The 18,246-nt window shown below is 40.0% G+C and overlaps 1 protein-coding gene across 1 annotated transcript in view; it reads left to right on the forward strand.

The window, feature by feature from the left end:
- LOC128643317 (calcium/calmodulin-dependent protein kinase type II subunit beta) overlaps positions 1-16,771 on the forward strand; it is a 258,543-nt gene extending 241,772 nt beyond the window's left edge. Inside the window, exons 20-21 of the mRNA XM_053696253.1 lie at positions 5,242-5,476; positions 14,934-16,771. Of these exons, the coding sequence (XP_053552228.1) occupies positions 5,242-5,474 (233 nt within the window). The 3' untranslated portion in view covers positions 5,475-5,476; positions 14,934-16,771. The remainder of the gene's footprint in view (positions 1-5,241; positions 5,477-14,933) is intronic.
- The last annotated feature ends 1,475 nt before the right edge of the window (positions 16,772-18,246 follow it).

Consider the following 18,246-nt stretch of genomic DNA (forward strand, 5'->3'; position numbering starts at 1 on the left):
CGCGCAAAAGGAACTATGTCCATTGCTGCTACCATCAAACCGATCACTTCCATGCACTGCGCTATGGAAGGAAGAGGAACGGAATGAAGTATCCGACAAGAGTCTAGAAGTTTTGTTTTTCTGGCCTCTGTCAGAAAAATCCTCATTTCTAAGGAGTCTATTATTGTTCCCAAGAAGGGAACCCTTGTTGACGGAGATAGAGAACTCTTTTCCACGTTCACTTTCCATCCGTGAGATCTGAGAAAGGCCAGGACAATGTCCGTGTGAGCCTTTGCTTGAGGAAGGGACGACGCTTGAATCAGAATGTCGTCCAAGTAAGGTACTACAGCAATGCCCCTTGGTCTTAGCACAGCTAGAAGGGACCCTAGTACCTTTGTGAAAATCCTTGGAGCAGTGGCTAATCCGAAAGGAAGCGCCACGAACTGGTAATGCTTGTCCAGGAATGCGAACCTTAGGAACCGATGATGTTCCTTGTGGATAGGAATATGTAGATACGCATCCTTTAAATCCACCGTGGTCATGAATTGACCTTCCTGGATGGAAGGAAGAATAGTTCGAATGGTTTCCATCTTGAACGATGGAACCTTGAGAAACTTGTTTAAGATCTTGAGATCTAAGATTGGTCTGAACGTTCCCTCTTTTATGGGAACTATGAACAGATTGGAGTAGAACCCCATCCCTTGTTCTCTTAATGGAACAGGATGAATCACTCCCATTTTTAACAGGTCTTCTACACAATGTAAGAATGCCTGTCTTTTTATGTGGTCTGAAGACAACTGAGACCTGTGGAACCTCCCCCTTGGGGGAAGTCCCTTGAATTCCAGAAGATAACCTTGGGAGACTATTTCTAGCGCCCAAGGATCCAGAACATCTCTTGCCCAAGCCTGAGCGAAGAGAGAGAGTCTGCCCCCCACCAGATCCGGTCCCGGATCGGGGGCCAACATTTCATGCTGTCTTGGTAGCAGTGGCAGGTTTCTTGGCCTGCTTTCCCTTGTTCCAGCCTTGCATTGGTCTCCAAGCTGGCTTGGCTTGAGAAGTATTACCCTCTTGCTTAGAGGACGTAGCACTTTGGGTTGGTCCGTTTCTACGAAAGGGACGAAAATTAGGTTTATTTTTTGCCTTGAAAGGCCGATCCTGAGGAAGGGCGTGGCCCTTACCCCCAGTGATATCAGAGATAATCTCTTTCAAGTCAGGGCCAAACAGCGTTTTCCCCTTGAAAGGAATGTTAAGTAGCTTGTTCTTGGAAGACGCATCAGCCGACCAAGATTTCAACCAAAGCGCTCTGCGCGCCACAATAGCAAACCCTGAATTCTTAGCCGCTAACCTAGCCAATTGCAAAGTGGCGTCTAGGGTGAAAGAATTAGCCAATTTGAGAGCATTGATTCTGTCCATAATCTCCTCATAAGGAGGAGAATCACTATCGACCGCCTTTATCAGCTCATCGAACCAGAAACATGCGGCTGTAGCGACAGGGACAATGCATGAAATTGGTTGTAGAAGGTAACCCTGCTGAACAAACATTTTCTTAAGCAAACCTTCTAATTTTTTATCCATAGGATCTTTGAAAGCACAACTATCCTCTATGGGTATAGTGGTGCGTTTGTTTAAAGTGAAAACCGCTCCCTCGACCTTGGGGACTGTCTGCCATAAGTCCTTTCTGGGGTCGACCATAGGAAACAATTTTTTAAATATGGGGGGAGGGACGAAAGGAATACCGGGCCTTTCCCATTCTTTATTAACAATGTCCGCCACCCGCTTGGGTATAGGAAAAGCTTCTGGGAGCCCCGGCACCTCTAGGAACTTGTCCATTTTACATAGTTTCTCTGGGATGACCAACTTGTCACAATCATCCAGAGTGGATAATACCTCCTTAAGCAGAATGCGGAGATGTTCCAACTTAAATTTAAATGCAATCACATCAGGTTCAGCTTGTTGAGAAATGTTCCCTGAATCAGTAATTTCTCCCTCAGACAAAACCTCCCTGGCCCCATCAGACTGGGTTAGGGGCCCTTCAGAAATATTATTATCAGCGTCGTCATGCTCTTCAGTATCTAAAACAGAGCAATCGCGCTTACGCTGATAAGTGTTCATTTTGGCTAAAATGTTTTTGACAGAATTATCCATTACAGCCGTTAATTGTTGCATAGTAAGGAGTATTGGCGCGCTAGATGTACTAGGGGCCTCCTGAGTGGGCAAGACTCGTGTAGACGAAGGAGGGAATGATGCAGTACCATGCTTACTCCCCTCACTTGAGGAATCATCTTGGGCATCATTGTCATTGTCACATAAATCACATTTATTTAAATGAATAGGAATTCTGGCTTCCCCACATTCAGAACACAGTCTATCTGGTAGTTCAGACATGTTAAACAGGCATAAACTTGATAACAAAGTACAAAAAACGTTTTAAAATAAAACCGTTACTGTCACTTTAAATTTTAAACTGAACACACTTTATTACTGCAATTGCGAAAAAACATGAAGGAATTGTTCAAAATTCACCAAATTTTCACCACAGTGTCTTAAAGCCTTAAAAGTATTGCACACCAAATTTGGAAGCTTTAACCCTTAAAATAACGGAACCGGAGCCGTTTTGAACTTTAACCCCTTTACAGTCCCTGGTATCTGCTTTGCTGAGACCCAACCAAGCCCAAAGGGGAATACGATACCAAATGACGCCTTCAGAAAGCCTTTTCTAAGTATCAGAGCTCCTCTCACATGCGACTGCATGCCATGCCTCTCAAAAACAAGTGCGCCACACCGGCGCGAAAATGAGACTCTGCCTATGCTTTGGGAAAGCCCCTAAGAATAAGGTGTCTAAAACAGTGCCTGCCGATATATATTATATCAAAATACCCAGATAAAATGATTCCTCAAGGCTAAATATGTGTTAATAATGAATCGATTTAGCCCAGAAAAAGTCTACAGTCTTAATAAGCCCTTGTGAAGCCCTTATTTACGATCGTAATAAACATGGCTTACCGGATCCCATAGGGAAAATGACAGCTTCCAGCATTACATTGTCTTGTTAGAATGTGTCATACCTCAAGCAGCAAGAGACTGCTCACTGTTCCCCCAACTGAAGTTAATTGCTCTCAACAGTCCTGTGTGGAACAGCCATGGATTTTAGTGACGGTTGCTAAAATCATTTTCCTCATACAAACAGAAATCTTCATCTCTTTTCTGTTTCTGAGTAAATAGTACATGCCAGCACTATTTCAAAATAACAAACTCTTGATTGAATAATAAAAACTACAGTTAAACACTAAAAAACTCTAAGCCATCTCCGTGGAGATGTTGCCTGTACAACGGCAAAGAGAATGACTGGGGTAGGCGGAGCCTAGGAGGGATCATGTGACCAGCTTTGCTGGGCTCTTTGCCATTTCCTGTTGGGGAAGAGAATATCCCACAAGTAAGGATGACGCCGTGGACCGGACACACCTATGTTGGAGAAATTTAGGTTAATTAACTACAATTTCCAGGGCTCTAGCAGCTTTTTGAAATTGTTTGCTCTCTCTGTTTCGTTACTAGGCAGGCATTAATATATAGAAAACAACATGTTTACTAATTGTAGAGATGTCTTGAGGAGTTTGCCAGACAAATTTTATTTCACAGACATCTCTACAAACGTGTTGTTTTCTATATAATAATGCCTGCCTAGTAACGAAACACAGAGCAAACAATTTCAAAAAGCTGCTAAAGTTCTGGAAATTGCAGTTAATTAACCTAAATTTCCTGAAATAAAACTGATTCTAAATTTGTTAGTTTAAAAGTAACACATTTTGTTGTAGTGTACAGAGTATGGGGAAAAAAACACTATAAAAGAATTAATACATGCGGCTAGCCTGCTAGTTCTGATGTTACAGCCGCATTTAAACATAACATATAAGCAGACAACAATTTTACTATTAATGTTGTTTGCTTACAGAAACACTTTAGAATATGCTGCATTTCTTTCTGTTGATATACATTTAATAACCTTAATATTCATTAAAATGTACCCCATTCTAACTATAGCAAGATTTACTAGAAAAAAATATTCCAAGTAAGTAGCACAGTTAAAATGTGGGGGTGTCTGAGCAGCACTGCTTGTTATTTTCTAAAGGTACATTTTCCCTTGACAGCAATGTATCTCACTAAGGGAAGTAATTCCTGTATGCAACCCCTGGGAAAAAAGCAGAAATAATTTGTGTCAAAGATCTTGTGTCCTCAGTGGTGTGCTTGGGGCATCTGATGGGTGGGTAAAGACAGTGGCCACAACTCAAAGACCTCTGTGGAGCTACTTGACATTTTTAGAAAATATTGTTTGTTCAATAGACATAAGTTTATACACAATTCTTAAAGGGACTGTCAAGTCCAAAATAAACTTTCATGATTCAAATAGGTTGTGTAATTTTAATCAGTTTTCCAATTTACTTTTATCACCAATTTTGCTTTGTTCTCTTGGTATTCTTAGTCGAAAGCTAAACCTAGGTAGGCTCATATGCTAATTTCTTAGACCTTGAAGGCCACCTCTTATGTGAATGCATTTTGACAGTTTTTCAAAACTAGAGGGCGTTAGTTCATGTGTGTCATATAGATAACATTGAGCTCACGCACGTGAAGTTACCTAGGAGTAAGCACTGATTGACTAAAATGAAGTTCTGTCAAAAGAACTGAAATAAGGGGGCAGTCTTAAGAGGCTTAGATACTAGGTATTTTTTTTTTTAGGAAAAGGTGGCAACCCTATTAGCACTGCAGGCCGGGCTGGCCCAATGCTATAGTGAGGTTGTGTGAGTGTTGGAAATTTTAAATGGTTTTTATACTTGCATTGTTTGGTATACAGTTAAATAAGATATTATGAACGGGGGGGGGGGGGGGGGGAGAGTGGGCCTCTTTGCCCTAAAATGCCCGGGCCTCTTTTTGGTCCCAGTCCGGCCCTGTTTTTTAAATATGGTATTCTCTGTCTTCCCAAATAAATTCTTAGGCAAAGTTTTATACTATTTTACTTCTGTAGGGATGTAGTTCCCTTCAACAATTAATTAATAATCTTAATGTAAAATATATTTGTGCTCAGTGTATAAGTCTAAACATCTATATATCTTTTTATTGTTGTTTTAATGTATTTGATTTGTGATTCATATACTGTTGGTTGTAGACACTTATTTGTTCACTTAATACATAAAGCGCATGAAAATATAAATAAAAATCTCTGCCTCATATTTGCTTTCTCATAACCATATGTTTCAATTATGTTTCTAGTGTTGTCTAAAAACAACAAACCAATCCACACGACCATCCTAAACCCACATGTTCACGTTGTGGGGGAAGATGCTGCCTGTATTGCCTACATCCGCCTGACCCAATACATCGACACGCAAGGCCGGCCTCGTACCAGCCAGTCTGAAGAGACACGTGTTTGGCATCGCCGTGATGGCAAGTGGCAAAATGTGCACTTCCACTGCTCAGGAGCCCCAGTGGCACCCCTCCAGTGATGGTAAGTCCTGAATTTTAAAACAAATATCCTGAAAAATGTGTCTTTAAGTGAGCATTTCCATAACACAAAGCACAGCAACACTCGCTTTGCCTAATATAAATCCTTATGACTTCAAAATGTTATATCAGTTTTGATGTAGGAAGACCCAACTAAGAGCCGAGATACTTCACAGTAATCTTTTATGAATTCCACAAGCTTGGGCCTAAGTATAGGTGAAAAATCTTGACCACAGCTCTAGAACACCCCTTAAAAGGACACACAACCCAATTTTTTTCTTTCATGATTCAGATAGAGCATGCAATTTTAAGCAACTTTCCAATTTTACTCCTATTGTCATTTTTTCTTTGTTCCGTTGCTATCTTTATTTTAAAAAACAGGAACGTAAGCATTGGAGCTGGCCCATTTTTGTTTCTGCACATGGGTAGGGCCTAATTGGTGGCTAAATGTAGAAACCAAAATGGGCCAGCTCCTATGCTTACATTCCTGATTTTTTTTCAAATAAAGATAGATAGAGAACGAAGGAAAAATTATAATAAGAGTAAATTAGAAAGTTGCTTAAAATTGCATGCTTTGAGGCTGATTTATTAAGGCCCGAATGCACCTGTTTCCATGCAAGCCTTCTGGTTAGCCGGAATCAGGCGTTAAGAAGAAGCGGTCTTAAGACCGCTGCTCCTTAATTAGTCCACCACCTCTGAGGCGGCGGAGAGCAATCAGCCCGATCGGGTTGATTGACACACCCTGGAAGCGGCCAATTGGCCGCGAATGTGCAGGGGGTGTCATAGCACAAGCATAGGGAAATGCATGCACAATGATAAATGCGGACAGCGTATGCTGAATTTATCCACCAATCAGCAAGAATAACACAGGTTATTCACCAAAAATGGGCCGGCATCTAAACTTACATTCTTGCATTTCAAATAAAGATACCAAAAGAATGAAGACAATTTGATAATAGGAGTAAATTAGAAAGTTGCTTAAAATTGCATGTTCTATCTGAATCGCAAAAGAAAAAATTTGGGTTCAGTGTCCCTTTAAGTAATGAAATTATAATTTTCCATTGTTCTCTCTATGCATTGAGCTTTGGCTTTCCAGACAAATACAAGTTAAGGAAGATATAATATTACCTTAAACTCAACCCATTGTAATAGGCTGTGGCTTAAAAGCACAAACACTGCTAATTCATATACACAAATAAACCTTAAAATGTAATGTCTCATACATTTTATACTCTGCAGCTGGTATAACAAGTCATTGAAAATACATTACTATAAAAACAATTTTCTTTCCTATGGCATGGAAAGTCCACACCGTCATTCCAATTACTAGTGGGATATTCAAATCCTGGCCAGCAGGAGGAGGCAAAGAGCACCCCAGCATAGCTGTTTAGTGTAACCTCCTTTACCCATAATCCCCAGTCATTCTCTTTGCCTCTGTCAATGGAGGATGTGCGAAGTTGGTGTCTTAAGATATTTAATCCTTTTATGGATACTTTTCCCTGCAAGCAAGGATTAGGGTCTAGCTGTGTCCACGTCAATCTCTTTAGTAAGAGTAGTGGTGGCTTTTAGCAGTTAAAAGGCGATAAGGTTGTCTTTGATTTACCGTTAACACTTTGCTACCCTTTTTTTGTAGAAAGGCAGAGTTGGTTACTCTGTTCTTTCTTTTCCTACTGGTTCATGACAGGGAGTGAAATACGTGTCACACCTAAGGAGCAGCATCTGTCTTGCAGTGGGATCTAAGGTAAGTGCCTTTGCCTTCTAGGTACAGAAGGACAGAAGCATTTAAGAGGTTAATCCTCATTTTCAGATCATTTTTGGGACATAATAATTCTTATCAGTTAAAGGGACACTGAACCCAATTTTTTTCTTTTGTAATTCAGAAAGAGCATGCAATTTTAAGCAACCATCTAATTTACTTTTATTATCAATTCTTCTTTGTTCGCTTGCTATCATTATTTGAAAAAGAAGGCATCTAAGTTTTTTTTTTGCTTCAGACTCTGGACAGCACTTTTTTATTGGTGGATGAATTTATCCACCAATCAGCAAGGACAACCCAGGTTGTTCACCAAAAATGGGCCGGCATCTAAACTTACATTCTTGCATTTCAAATAACGATACCAAGAGAATGAAGAAAATTTAATAATAGGAGTAAATTAGAAAGTTGCTTAAAATTTCATGCTCAATCTGAATCACGAAAGAATTTTTTTGGGTACAGTGTCCCTTTAAGGATTTATATTGGGGACAATATTTTTGGCACTTAAAATCCAGTATGAGACTTAGGGAGTTCACTTGGCTAAGGGATGTAAAGGGATAAAGAGGATATCCTTTATTAAATAACCAGTCACATGAATGCTTCTATGTTTAGAGGCTTATACATGATTCTTATGCTTGTTGGGGCTTACACATGCTTATTACGCTTGATGGGGCTTATATAATACTTATTATTCAGCCGTTTTTTTAACTGCGAGTCACTTTTCGCGCTCTTTGTCAGATGGTGCAGTTTTCTTTTGTCCTGCACTTCCGCATTATTGGAGCGGAGCCGTTGAGAATCACAGCTAGAGGCTTCTCTTGTTTGTTAATTTTGAGACTTTAGTAGAGCTTCTATCATCTATCTGAATTGTTTACCTAGAGGAGAGGATCACTACAAGAGAGTTCAGTTTTACTCTTACTAGTAGGGTGCCTTTTTCGCTGGTAGGAGCCTCAGGCAATCTGAGGTTGTTTTAAAAAATGTTGATGATATAGACCATCTATATTTGTTCCTAATTTTGGTGTTTAAATTTAATCTTGATAATTAATTTTGATATTTCAAATTTATTTATTTTATTTTTCATCTAATTTGTCACTGCTAGTGGGACCTGTTCTACTATAGCTATGGACTCAGAACAGGATCAGTCTATCTCTATGGAATTGTCCTGCTTATGCAATTTTTCTCCTCATGTTTAGCTAAAACTTTAAAATTTAAGGACAAGTTACTCCCTTCTGAGCCAAGTGTCTCTCAGGATAATGCTGTGCGTGACATGCCTCCACTTTCTCCTCAAACATCCCAAGCCTTAGTAGTTTCTCATACTGTGCCTTCTGTGTCCCCTTATCCACCTGGGTGTGTTTATTTTCCTGGGGATTTTGCCGCTCAGATTTCTTCTGCAGTAGTAAGCATAAGAGAAAATCAAACATTTGCCTGATAGTAAAACTTCTGACTCTAAGTCTGTATTAGTCAATCTTTCTCATTTGTCTGATGAGGAAAATACTTCAGTAGCTTCTGAAGGTGAAATCTCAGACTCTGACACTTTAGCAGAAAAATCCTTTAGAATCTGAAGAGGTACATTTTAGATTTAAGCTTGAACACCTCCAGTTACTACTGAAGGAGGTTCTAGCTACTTTGGACGACTCTGAACCCCACAAAGTCTTCTAAACTGGATAGAGTTTATGATTCACCATCTTCTGAGGAGTTTTTTCCTGTTCCAAGAAAAAGCCTGGGGTTCCTTTTCCCCTTCCCCTGTTTTTAAAAAGATGTTTACTGTTGCTTTCTCTATTCGTGACTCATGGCGCACTGTGCCTAAAGTAGAAGGAGCTATTTCTATTCTTGCTAAGAAAACCACCATTCCTATAGAGGATAGTTGCTCTTTTAAGGATCCAATGGATAAGAAGCTAGAGGCTTACTTAAAAAAGATGTACATCCATCAAGGATTACAGTGGCAACAAGCAGCGAGTATTGCCACGGTTGTGGGAGCAGCATCTTATTGGTGTGAAGCCTTGTCTGATCTTATTTCAGAGGAAACTATGGTAGAGGAGATCCAAGATAGGATCAAAGCTTTCAAACTGGCCAAAACCTTTATCTGTGATGCCAACAAGCAGATAATTAGACTGGGAGCTAAGATGTCTAGCTTCACTGTGCTAGCCCGCAGAACTCTGTGGTTAAAATCTTGGTCGGCTGATGTTTCTTCAAAGGCCAAGCTTTTGGCTTTACCTTATAAGGGTAAACCTCTGTTTGGACCTGGTCTGGCGTAAATCATTTAAGAAATTATGGGTGGAAAGGGATCTTTCCTACCTCAGGAGAAGAAGAGTAGACCTAGGGGTTGACAGACTTCTAATTTTCGTTCCTTTTGCAACTTTAAAGGACAGAGGTCCTCCTCTTCCAAACCAGACCAATCCAGGTCCACTTGGAAATACAGCCAGCCCTGGAACAAGGGAAAGCAAAACAAGAAGCCTTCTGCTGACTCTAAATCAGCATGAAGGGTCCGCCCCGATTCGATTTTGGATCAGGTGGGGGGCAGGCTTTCTCTTTTTCAACAGGCTTGGATACGCAATGTCCCAGATCCATGGGCTGTGGACATAGTATCCCAAGGTTACAAAATAGGATTTAAGTCTTGCCCTCCAAGGGGGCAGATTTCTCCTGTCAAGACTATCCTCAAACCAGTTAAAGAGGGAGGCCTTTTTAAATTGTGTAAAGGATCTATCCTCCCTGGGAATTATTGTACTAGTCCCTCTAGAGGAACAAGGTCTAGGATTCTATTCAAATCTATTTCTGGTTCCCAAAAAGGAGGGGACTTTTCATTCCAGCCTCAGTTCAGGTCAGTTCATGACAACCAAAGACCTGAAGGATGCCTATTTACACGTTCCCATTCACAGGGATCATTAACAGTTTATAAGGTTTGCCTTTCTGGACAAGATTTCCAGTTTATTGCCCTTCTGTTTGGTCTTGCCACAGCTCCCAGAATATTCACAAAGGTTCTGGAAGCCCTATTGGCAGTGATAAGATCCCAGGGAATCGCTGTGGCACCTTATCTAGACGACATCTTGGTTCAGGCGTCATCTTTTCAACTAGCAAAAGCTCATACAGAGATGTTGTTTTCTTTTCTATGTTCCCACAGGTGGAAGGTGAATCTGGAAAAGAGTTCTGTAGTTCCTTCTTCAAAAGTGTGTTTCCTACGGACAATCATAGATTCCCTGTCCATGAAGATTTTCCTGACGGAGGTCGGAAAATCCAAACTTCCTGCCTTTCCCTCCAGTTTGCTTTTCGTCGATCAGTGGCTCAATGCATGGAGGTGATTGGTCTGATGATGGCTTCCATGGACATCATTCCTTTTGCTCAGTTCTATCTGCGACCGCTGCAGCTTTGCATGCTCCATCAATGGAACGGAGACCATTCAGGTTTATTGCAGAAGATAAATCTGGGCCCCCTAACTAGAGACTCTCTCTCTCGTGGTGGTGGATTTCACAGGAACATCTGTCTCGGGGCACATGCTACCTGAGACCTTCCTGGGTGATTGTGACTATGGACACCAGTCTGTCGGGCTGGGGAGCCGTTTGGGGTTTTCTGAAGGCTCAGGGCCTGTGGTCTCGGGAAGAGTCTTCTCTTCCCATAAACATTTTAAAGTTGAGAGCAATCTTCAATGCCCTGTCAGCATGGCCTCAATTATCTTTAGTCCGGTTTATCATATTACAGTCGGACAACATCACCTCAGTGGCTTACATCAATCACCAGGGAGGAACTCTGAGTTCCTTGGCCATGAAGGAGGTGACTCGCATTCTGCAGTGGGTGGAATCTCACAACTGTCTCCTATCTGCCATTCACATTCCAGGAGTGGACAATTGGGAGGAAGACTTACTGAGCACAGACAGACCTTTCATTCCAGGGAATGGGCTCTCCATCCGTAAGTGTTCTCTCAAATAACCCTCATGTGGGGGGTTCCAAAGTTGGATCTGATGGCGTCCAGCCAAAACGCCAAGGTTCAAAAGTATTTTTTTGTTCAAGGTCAAGAGATCCTCAGGCTGTTCTGATAGATGCTCTAGCGGTTCTTTGCATGTTCTCTCTGGTATATCTGTTTCCTCCATTTGCTTTCCTTCCGCGAGTCATTGCTCGTATCAAACAGGAGAGAGCATCAGTAATCCTAATAGCTCCTGCATGGCCTCGCAGGATATGGTTCATGGATCTAGTAAGGATGTCATCTCTACCTCCTTGGAGGTTACCTCTGAGGAAGGATCTTCTAATTCAGGGTCCTTTCCTCCATCCAAACCTGGATTCTCTGAAGCTGACTGCTTGGAGATTCAATGCCTAGTTCTGTCTAGATGTGGTTTTTCTGAAGCAGTCATTGATTCTATGCTTCAGGCTCGCAAGCAATCGCAAGATTTACCATAAGGTATGGGGTAAAGATCTTTATTGGTGCAAATCTAAGGGTTTCTCCTTGAGTCAGGTGAGGATTCCCCATATTTTATCTTTTTCTTCAGGATGGCCTGGAGAAAGGTTTGACAGTCAGTACTCTGAAGGGTCAGATTTCTGCATTATCTATCCTTTTGCACAAACGTCTGGCAGACTTACCAGATGTTCAAGCTTTTGTACAGGCTCTTATTAAAATCAGGCCTGTGTGTCCTTGGAGCCTTAATCTAGTTCTTAATGTTTTGCAGTAGGCTCAGTTTGAGCCGATGCATGTTGTTTAAAATTGTTATCTTGAAAAGTTTTGTTTCTCCTTGCTATTTCTTCTGCTCGCAGAGTTTCTGAGCTTTCAGCTCTGCAGTGTGACTCCCGTACTTTATTTTTCATGCAGATAATGCGGTCCTTCGTACTAAATTGGGGTTTCTCCCTAAGGTGGTATCGGATCGAAACATTAATCAGGAAATTGCTGTTCCTCCTTTTTGTCCTAATCCTTTTTCTCATAAGGAACATCTTTTGCATAACTTGGATGTTGTGCATGTTCTAAAATTTTGCTTACAACCTACTAAAGAATTTCGGCTTTCTTCTGCCCTGTTTGTTGTTTTCTATGGAAAACGTAAGGGTCAGAAGGCCACTTCTACTACTCTTTCTCTCTGGTTGAGAAGTTTGATTAGTTTTGCTTATGAGACTGCTGGACATTCCACTAGGGCTGTCTCCTCTTCTTGGGCTTTCAAAAATAAAGCTTCTGTGGAACAGATTTGCAAGGCGGCTACATGGTCCTCTCTGCATAATTTTTCCAAATTCTACAAATTTGATACTTTTGTCTTGGCTGAGGCTTCTTTTGGGAGAAATGTTCTTCAAGTGGTGGTGCCTTCTGTTTAGGTCCTCCTGCCTGGTTCTCCCTCCTTATTCATTGCGTGTCCTCTAGCTTGGGTATTGATTCTCAATAGTAATTGGAATGACATTGTGGACTCTCCATGCCATAGGAAGAAAACAAAATTTATGCTTACCTGATAAATTTCTTCCTTTCCGGGCATGGAGAGTCCATGACTACGCCCTCTCTTTTATTATAATCTGGCAGTTTATTTGAGTAAACCTCAGGCACATTTTTCAACCTTGTGTTTCTTCTTTTTCCATTTTCCTTTGGCTGAATGACTGGGGATTATGGGTAAGGGAGTTTACACTTAACAACTTTGCTGGGGTGTTCTTTGCCTCCTCCTGACAAGGGGTTGAATATCCCACTAGTAATTGGAATGACGTTGTGGACTCTCCATGCCAGGAAAGAAATTTATCAGGTAAGCATAAATTTTGTTTTACAGTGTACTGTCCCTTTAAGTCCAGGATATTGACAAGCAATGCAAGATAAGGAAGCAAGCTAAAATAATATTTTATTTTACCTGCAAGCTCGACCCATTGTAATAGGCTGTGGTTTCGAATCACAAAACCAGCTATTTCATGTACACAAATAAACCTGAAAATGTAATTTCTAATATGTTCTAAACTCTGCAGCTGATACAACAAGTAATTGAAATACATTAGAGGAACAACATTTTTAAAGTATACTGTCCCTTTAAACAAACTTTTTTACCAGTGTGTTTTCTAAGTAATGTAGTTGTAATTATTGTTTTTCCGCATTGCTAGCAGTTTACGTTTGATGCGTAAGAGATCACATGTATTGGGCACCTCATGGATCTATAAATTATAATGGTAGGATACCCGCTAAAGAAAATGCACGTAAAGAGATGAATAGTCCCCTCGACAACTGTGGCCTATGTTTAATTCATATTATATCCTATTTGTGTAATAGTAAATGTTAACTGAGGTTTAATACCTGCTACTAACCGGTTATTTTAGCCCTATCATTTCCACATTTTTCCCTTCCCATACCCGATACTATTAAAAATGGAAATTAATTATAGTATCAGCTTTTTGGAAAAGTTTTGATGAAATTAAAGTTAATAAAATATACTGTCCATTTCATTGGGATGGTGATACTTTTCTGGATGTACAAGAATGGTGATTCAATTCAACCACCTGACACTTCCTTTATAAATTATTCTAATTTTGGGGCAGATTACAAGTTGCTTGAGCATTACTTGCGCTAGAAGTAAGCTTTTTGCGGTCGTTGGGTTGCACTCGTATAATGAGCTAAAAGTAAACTGTTTTCGGCTGCACGCTAACCCGATGAGCGCAAAAAGCCAAAGATAGAATATTTTGTGCGCATTCACGTATTCCTCCATAGAAGTCAATGGAGAAAAAAAGTGGGAAAAAAACACCCCACTCTCGCGCAAACACGATTGCATATTCTCATATGTGCTATCCCAATATGAAAATATGAATATTTTGCATTCCAATGTTCTTCACATAGAAGAATATGTTTTATTTATTAATAAATATTTCTACATATATCTGATTTTTTTGTACAATATATATATATATATATATATATATATATATATGAATATCTATTTAAAAATACATATAACATATTCTGCTATGTGCAGAACATTGAAATGTGAAATATTTACAGTAACTATATAGTTAAACAATTTATTAAATCTGAATATTGCATAAATATGATTTTTCATGTTTTCAGCTACGTAACTGCAAAGGGCTCCAATGCACACACACACACATATATATATAAGTATTTATGTGTTTATATGTCTGTAAATACATATATACACATATAAATACATATATATATATATATACACACACACACACACATACGTATACATCTTTAGACATGTATATTATGTATGTTAAAGCCCTTTGGCTGCCTGTTTTTTTCTAACACCTGAGCTCTAATATCTTTGAGCCTTAATAACTTTTGTGTACAATATTTTTTTCTTTATAATTTTTATTAGATGGTGTTATTATGAGTGTAACTATACTTTGTAATGTATTTTTGATGTGTTTTGTGCAACTTTTTAGTTTTGCAAAACAGTTAACCAGAGCTCTGAAGTTGCGGTAATCATTCTACCGAAAATCCAGATTGCGCTCAAGCAAGTTTCCAAACTATATCCACATTAATGCAATCATCATGTGCATTATGGCTGTGTAAGCTTTGGCATGTGGCTACTAGCAATGAACCCAAGTGCAGTCAACAAAGTAGTCCCATGCAGTAATGCCATTTACTTTCATATAATGTTCCTCAATATTTGACTGGTAATAAGGTAAATTACATTGTGGAAGAACAGAATCCAAAGTTAGTAATACACAAGATACTCATAACCATCAGTACACATTAATTGTGAACAGCAAGATTTATCAATCATTTTTTAAAAAAAACCTTCTTTTTCCTGAATAGGCTGCAGTAATGCCCTCCTGGCTTCATCAGAAGAGTGGAAGCACCAGAGATTCTTGGCTCCGCCGCTCAGAGAGTTCCAGCAGCGAGGAAAAGCACGTGACCGCATGCTTGTGCCGTTCCTTCCTATCCCTCCTTCCCCCAACCCCTCCAAAATCCAGACTTCTCTACCCTCCTCCATCCCTCCAACTGCCCCCTCCCCCAGATAAGCACTGTCTGGACTCATGGAGTTTAAGGTGCCACAAGAAGATATGACAAGGTGTTGGTCATAAAGTTCCTATTCCCCTTTTTACCTATAACCTTTCATCACTCCCCAGCTGGGGAGAAGGAGATTTCAAAGTTGTGATGGCCCTTTTCAGCATTGAGGGTATTAAACACACCTATTGACTTGTTACAGAGAAATTGGTGACCTTAAACCTCCTTTCCCTTCTCTCTTGGCTTTATTTGATGGTGTGAGGAGGGTTGGAGGGATATTCTGAAACCTTGAGGGGCTGGGGGAGAGAAGCGTGACTTTCCTGTGGAGCTGTTACTTCCCATGTGTTTGCGCGTCAAACGTGAAATGAGTCGTCCAAACAGAACAATGAGCAAAAAAAAAAAAAATAAACAAGAAAAAAAAACATAAAAAGATATTTAAAAAAATATGAAAAAAAAAATATTTTTCATTTAAGTTTCCGCAAAGCAGTTCTCCCAGGGGCCCATGCTGCAGCCCCTTTGTGTTGTTTTATTTCAGGAATGCAAAAAATAAAGACAAAAAAAAAAGACAAAAAATATCACCATCCCCCATTTCATCTACCCCATAAATAATGGTTCATCCATTGTCTGCAGTGGGAGAGCCAGTCTTAACGCATGGCCGGCGCATTTTATGGAGTGTGCTTAGTGTCTGTCAGTTCCCAGCCAGGGCCCATCTCCTCTGACATGTGGGGGTCTGTATATATAGGATTCATTGTGCCACAGAGACTCCGCAAACTTTTCCAAAACCCACATTGCTTTGGGTTTACTTACCAGAACCACATGTTCCTTATGGCTTTCAGTTTATAGAACAGAACTACTTTTTCCATTAGGACCTGGGTTTATAGGACATGTTTTGAAAGAATTTTGGTTTACAAGAAGATATTTTGCATAAATATATGGTCCTAAGGAAAGGTATGTTTTTTGTAAGTTATGCCATTTTTGCTGAAAGTTTTGGTTTATAGGATTTGCTGTGGATTTTTTTTTTTGTAGGATGAAATTAATTAACTAAAGAAGTGTCCCAGCAGTCTCTTAATATACTAAAAAGTCGGGTTAATATCTGCAGTTAGGAAATTAGACTGCAGGTCAACAATACTAAGGGATTGTTGGGACATGGAAATCCTGTATCCCTATTGTGCCTGATTTTCAACCCCAAAGTCTTGGGGATATAAAGGCCCAAATGTGAGAGCACTGGGTAATAGTTTATATGATACTCCTTCCCTTATGAGAAACAGACAACCCCGGTTTTAAATGGATCATAGCAGAGACCCCAAGGGAGAGGAGAGGTCTATCTCCGGCCTGACTTGTTTTTATTTGTAGCTGTTTATTTTTCTGCATGCCCTTTAAACAGAAATCCTATAAATATATATATATACATAAATCTATATATATGAGAAACAAGATGACAGCTTGTTCGTTTTATGAATGCCAGTGGGTTTTTCTTTTTTTGCTGCTGTCTTCCCTTCTATTTGTTTTCTCGTCTCTATTTCTCTCACTTTTTTTTCTGAGCCTTGTAAGTGTTAAAAATAAGAGGAAACAAAAAGAACAGGATTAAAGATCTTCCTCTTGAATTGTTTCAGAATAATGCAAAATAAAGAGATATCAATAATTTATTTATCTGTGTGCTTTTTAACTTCACAAATGCAACATTCCTGATTAGTAAATTTTTTGTATCCCTTTTCATGTCTACCAGTGGTGGTTCTGAAGGGTAACAAATGCACCAAAGGTGGGCTGAGAGAAGGGTTCATTCACACCTAACTACACCGCCAGACCTTATAGCCACACCCCAAAATACCTAGCTACACCATAAAACACCTGCAACTCTGCCTACATTAACATTAATCCACTCATTTAACACCCATGACTCCTCCCAGAGGCCTCCCTGACTTGATCCTCAGTGTCTCCCTCCAAAGAATTTCATTTCTGGAACCACCAATGGTGTCTACTAATTTCACAAGTTATGGTGCAAAAAAAACTTTAGACTCTCAATGTTCTTTATCTAGATTTCTCTCCATGCCGACGAGTATTTAATCATCAGGCCCTAAGTGTCTAAAAACCTTCAGTATTTTAATGGTCTTTATCTCTAAGGGTGTAAGGTACCTGCAGAAAGCTAGAGTCCGAAGTGTAGCTTAGGCTGAGGGATAAGGCAAATATGTGGTCAGGCAAGCATAATCAGCAACAGTCTGGCAGGATCCAGGAGAGTAGTCGAGAACAGGCAGAGGTCTTTACACAATCTGGCAGCAAAGTACAGAATTGATTGCAGATTTACTGCAGGTGGAGCTAGAGAGTTCAAAAAGCAAAAGTACTGAACAGAGAAATTGCAGTAATACCCGAGTCCTGTTTGTGGCTAAATGTTAGAACTATAGCACTAGCAACTGAAAGACCCAGGTTCAAACCCCACATAGTTATTTCCACTAAACAGGTGTGCATCAGAAAGGTACATGACAGAGCCCCCTCTACCTAATGGACCCCTAGCAGGGTTTAGTGGGAAAAGCAGCATGAAAGTCACATATGAGTGGGGGCATGTAAATTCTTTGCAGGAACCCAGGAACATTCAGTAACAGGATAGTCTCTCTAGTGGACAAGCTAATGTATATCACCACCCTGTCTTCTAGAATCAAGGATCTTAGATACTTCATACTCATGTTGTCCATCAATGAGAAGAGAAGGTGGTGGTCGATGTGCCCTGGAGTAGCTATTGAAAATGGCCTTCTTGAGGAGAGAAATATGACAGGATGTATCAGAAGCGAGGAGGGCAATTTCAATCGATAAGAGACTGGTCCATCTTGAGAAAGTATTCTGTAGAGACCAATGAATCGAGGTCCCAACTTGGCTGATAGTTGTTTCAGTTTAATGTTCCTAGTAGACAAGCAAACTCTGTCTCCTATAGTATACAGAGGTATATAGCATCTTCGTATATTAGCAAAAGTCTTATATTTGCCTGCCTTAAAAGGACACAAATCTTCCTCCAATGAATCAATAAATCTTTCACACGTTGATCTGCTGCTGGTACTCTAGAAGAAGGTTGTAGTAAGGGAAAATAATGTGGGTGGTAGCCTAGAGCTGTGTAGAATGGTGTAGTATAAAG

The sequence above is a fragment of the Bombina bombina genome, unplaced genomic scaffold (genome assembly GCF_027579735.1).
Source record: "Bombina bombina isolate aBomBom1 unplaced genomic scaffold, aBomBom1.pri scaffold_391, whole genome shotgun sequence".
Lineage (NCBI taxonomy): Eukaryota > Metazoa > Chordata > Amphibia > Anura > Bombinatoridae > Bombina > Bombina bombina.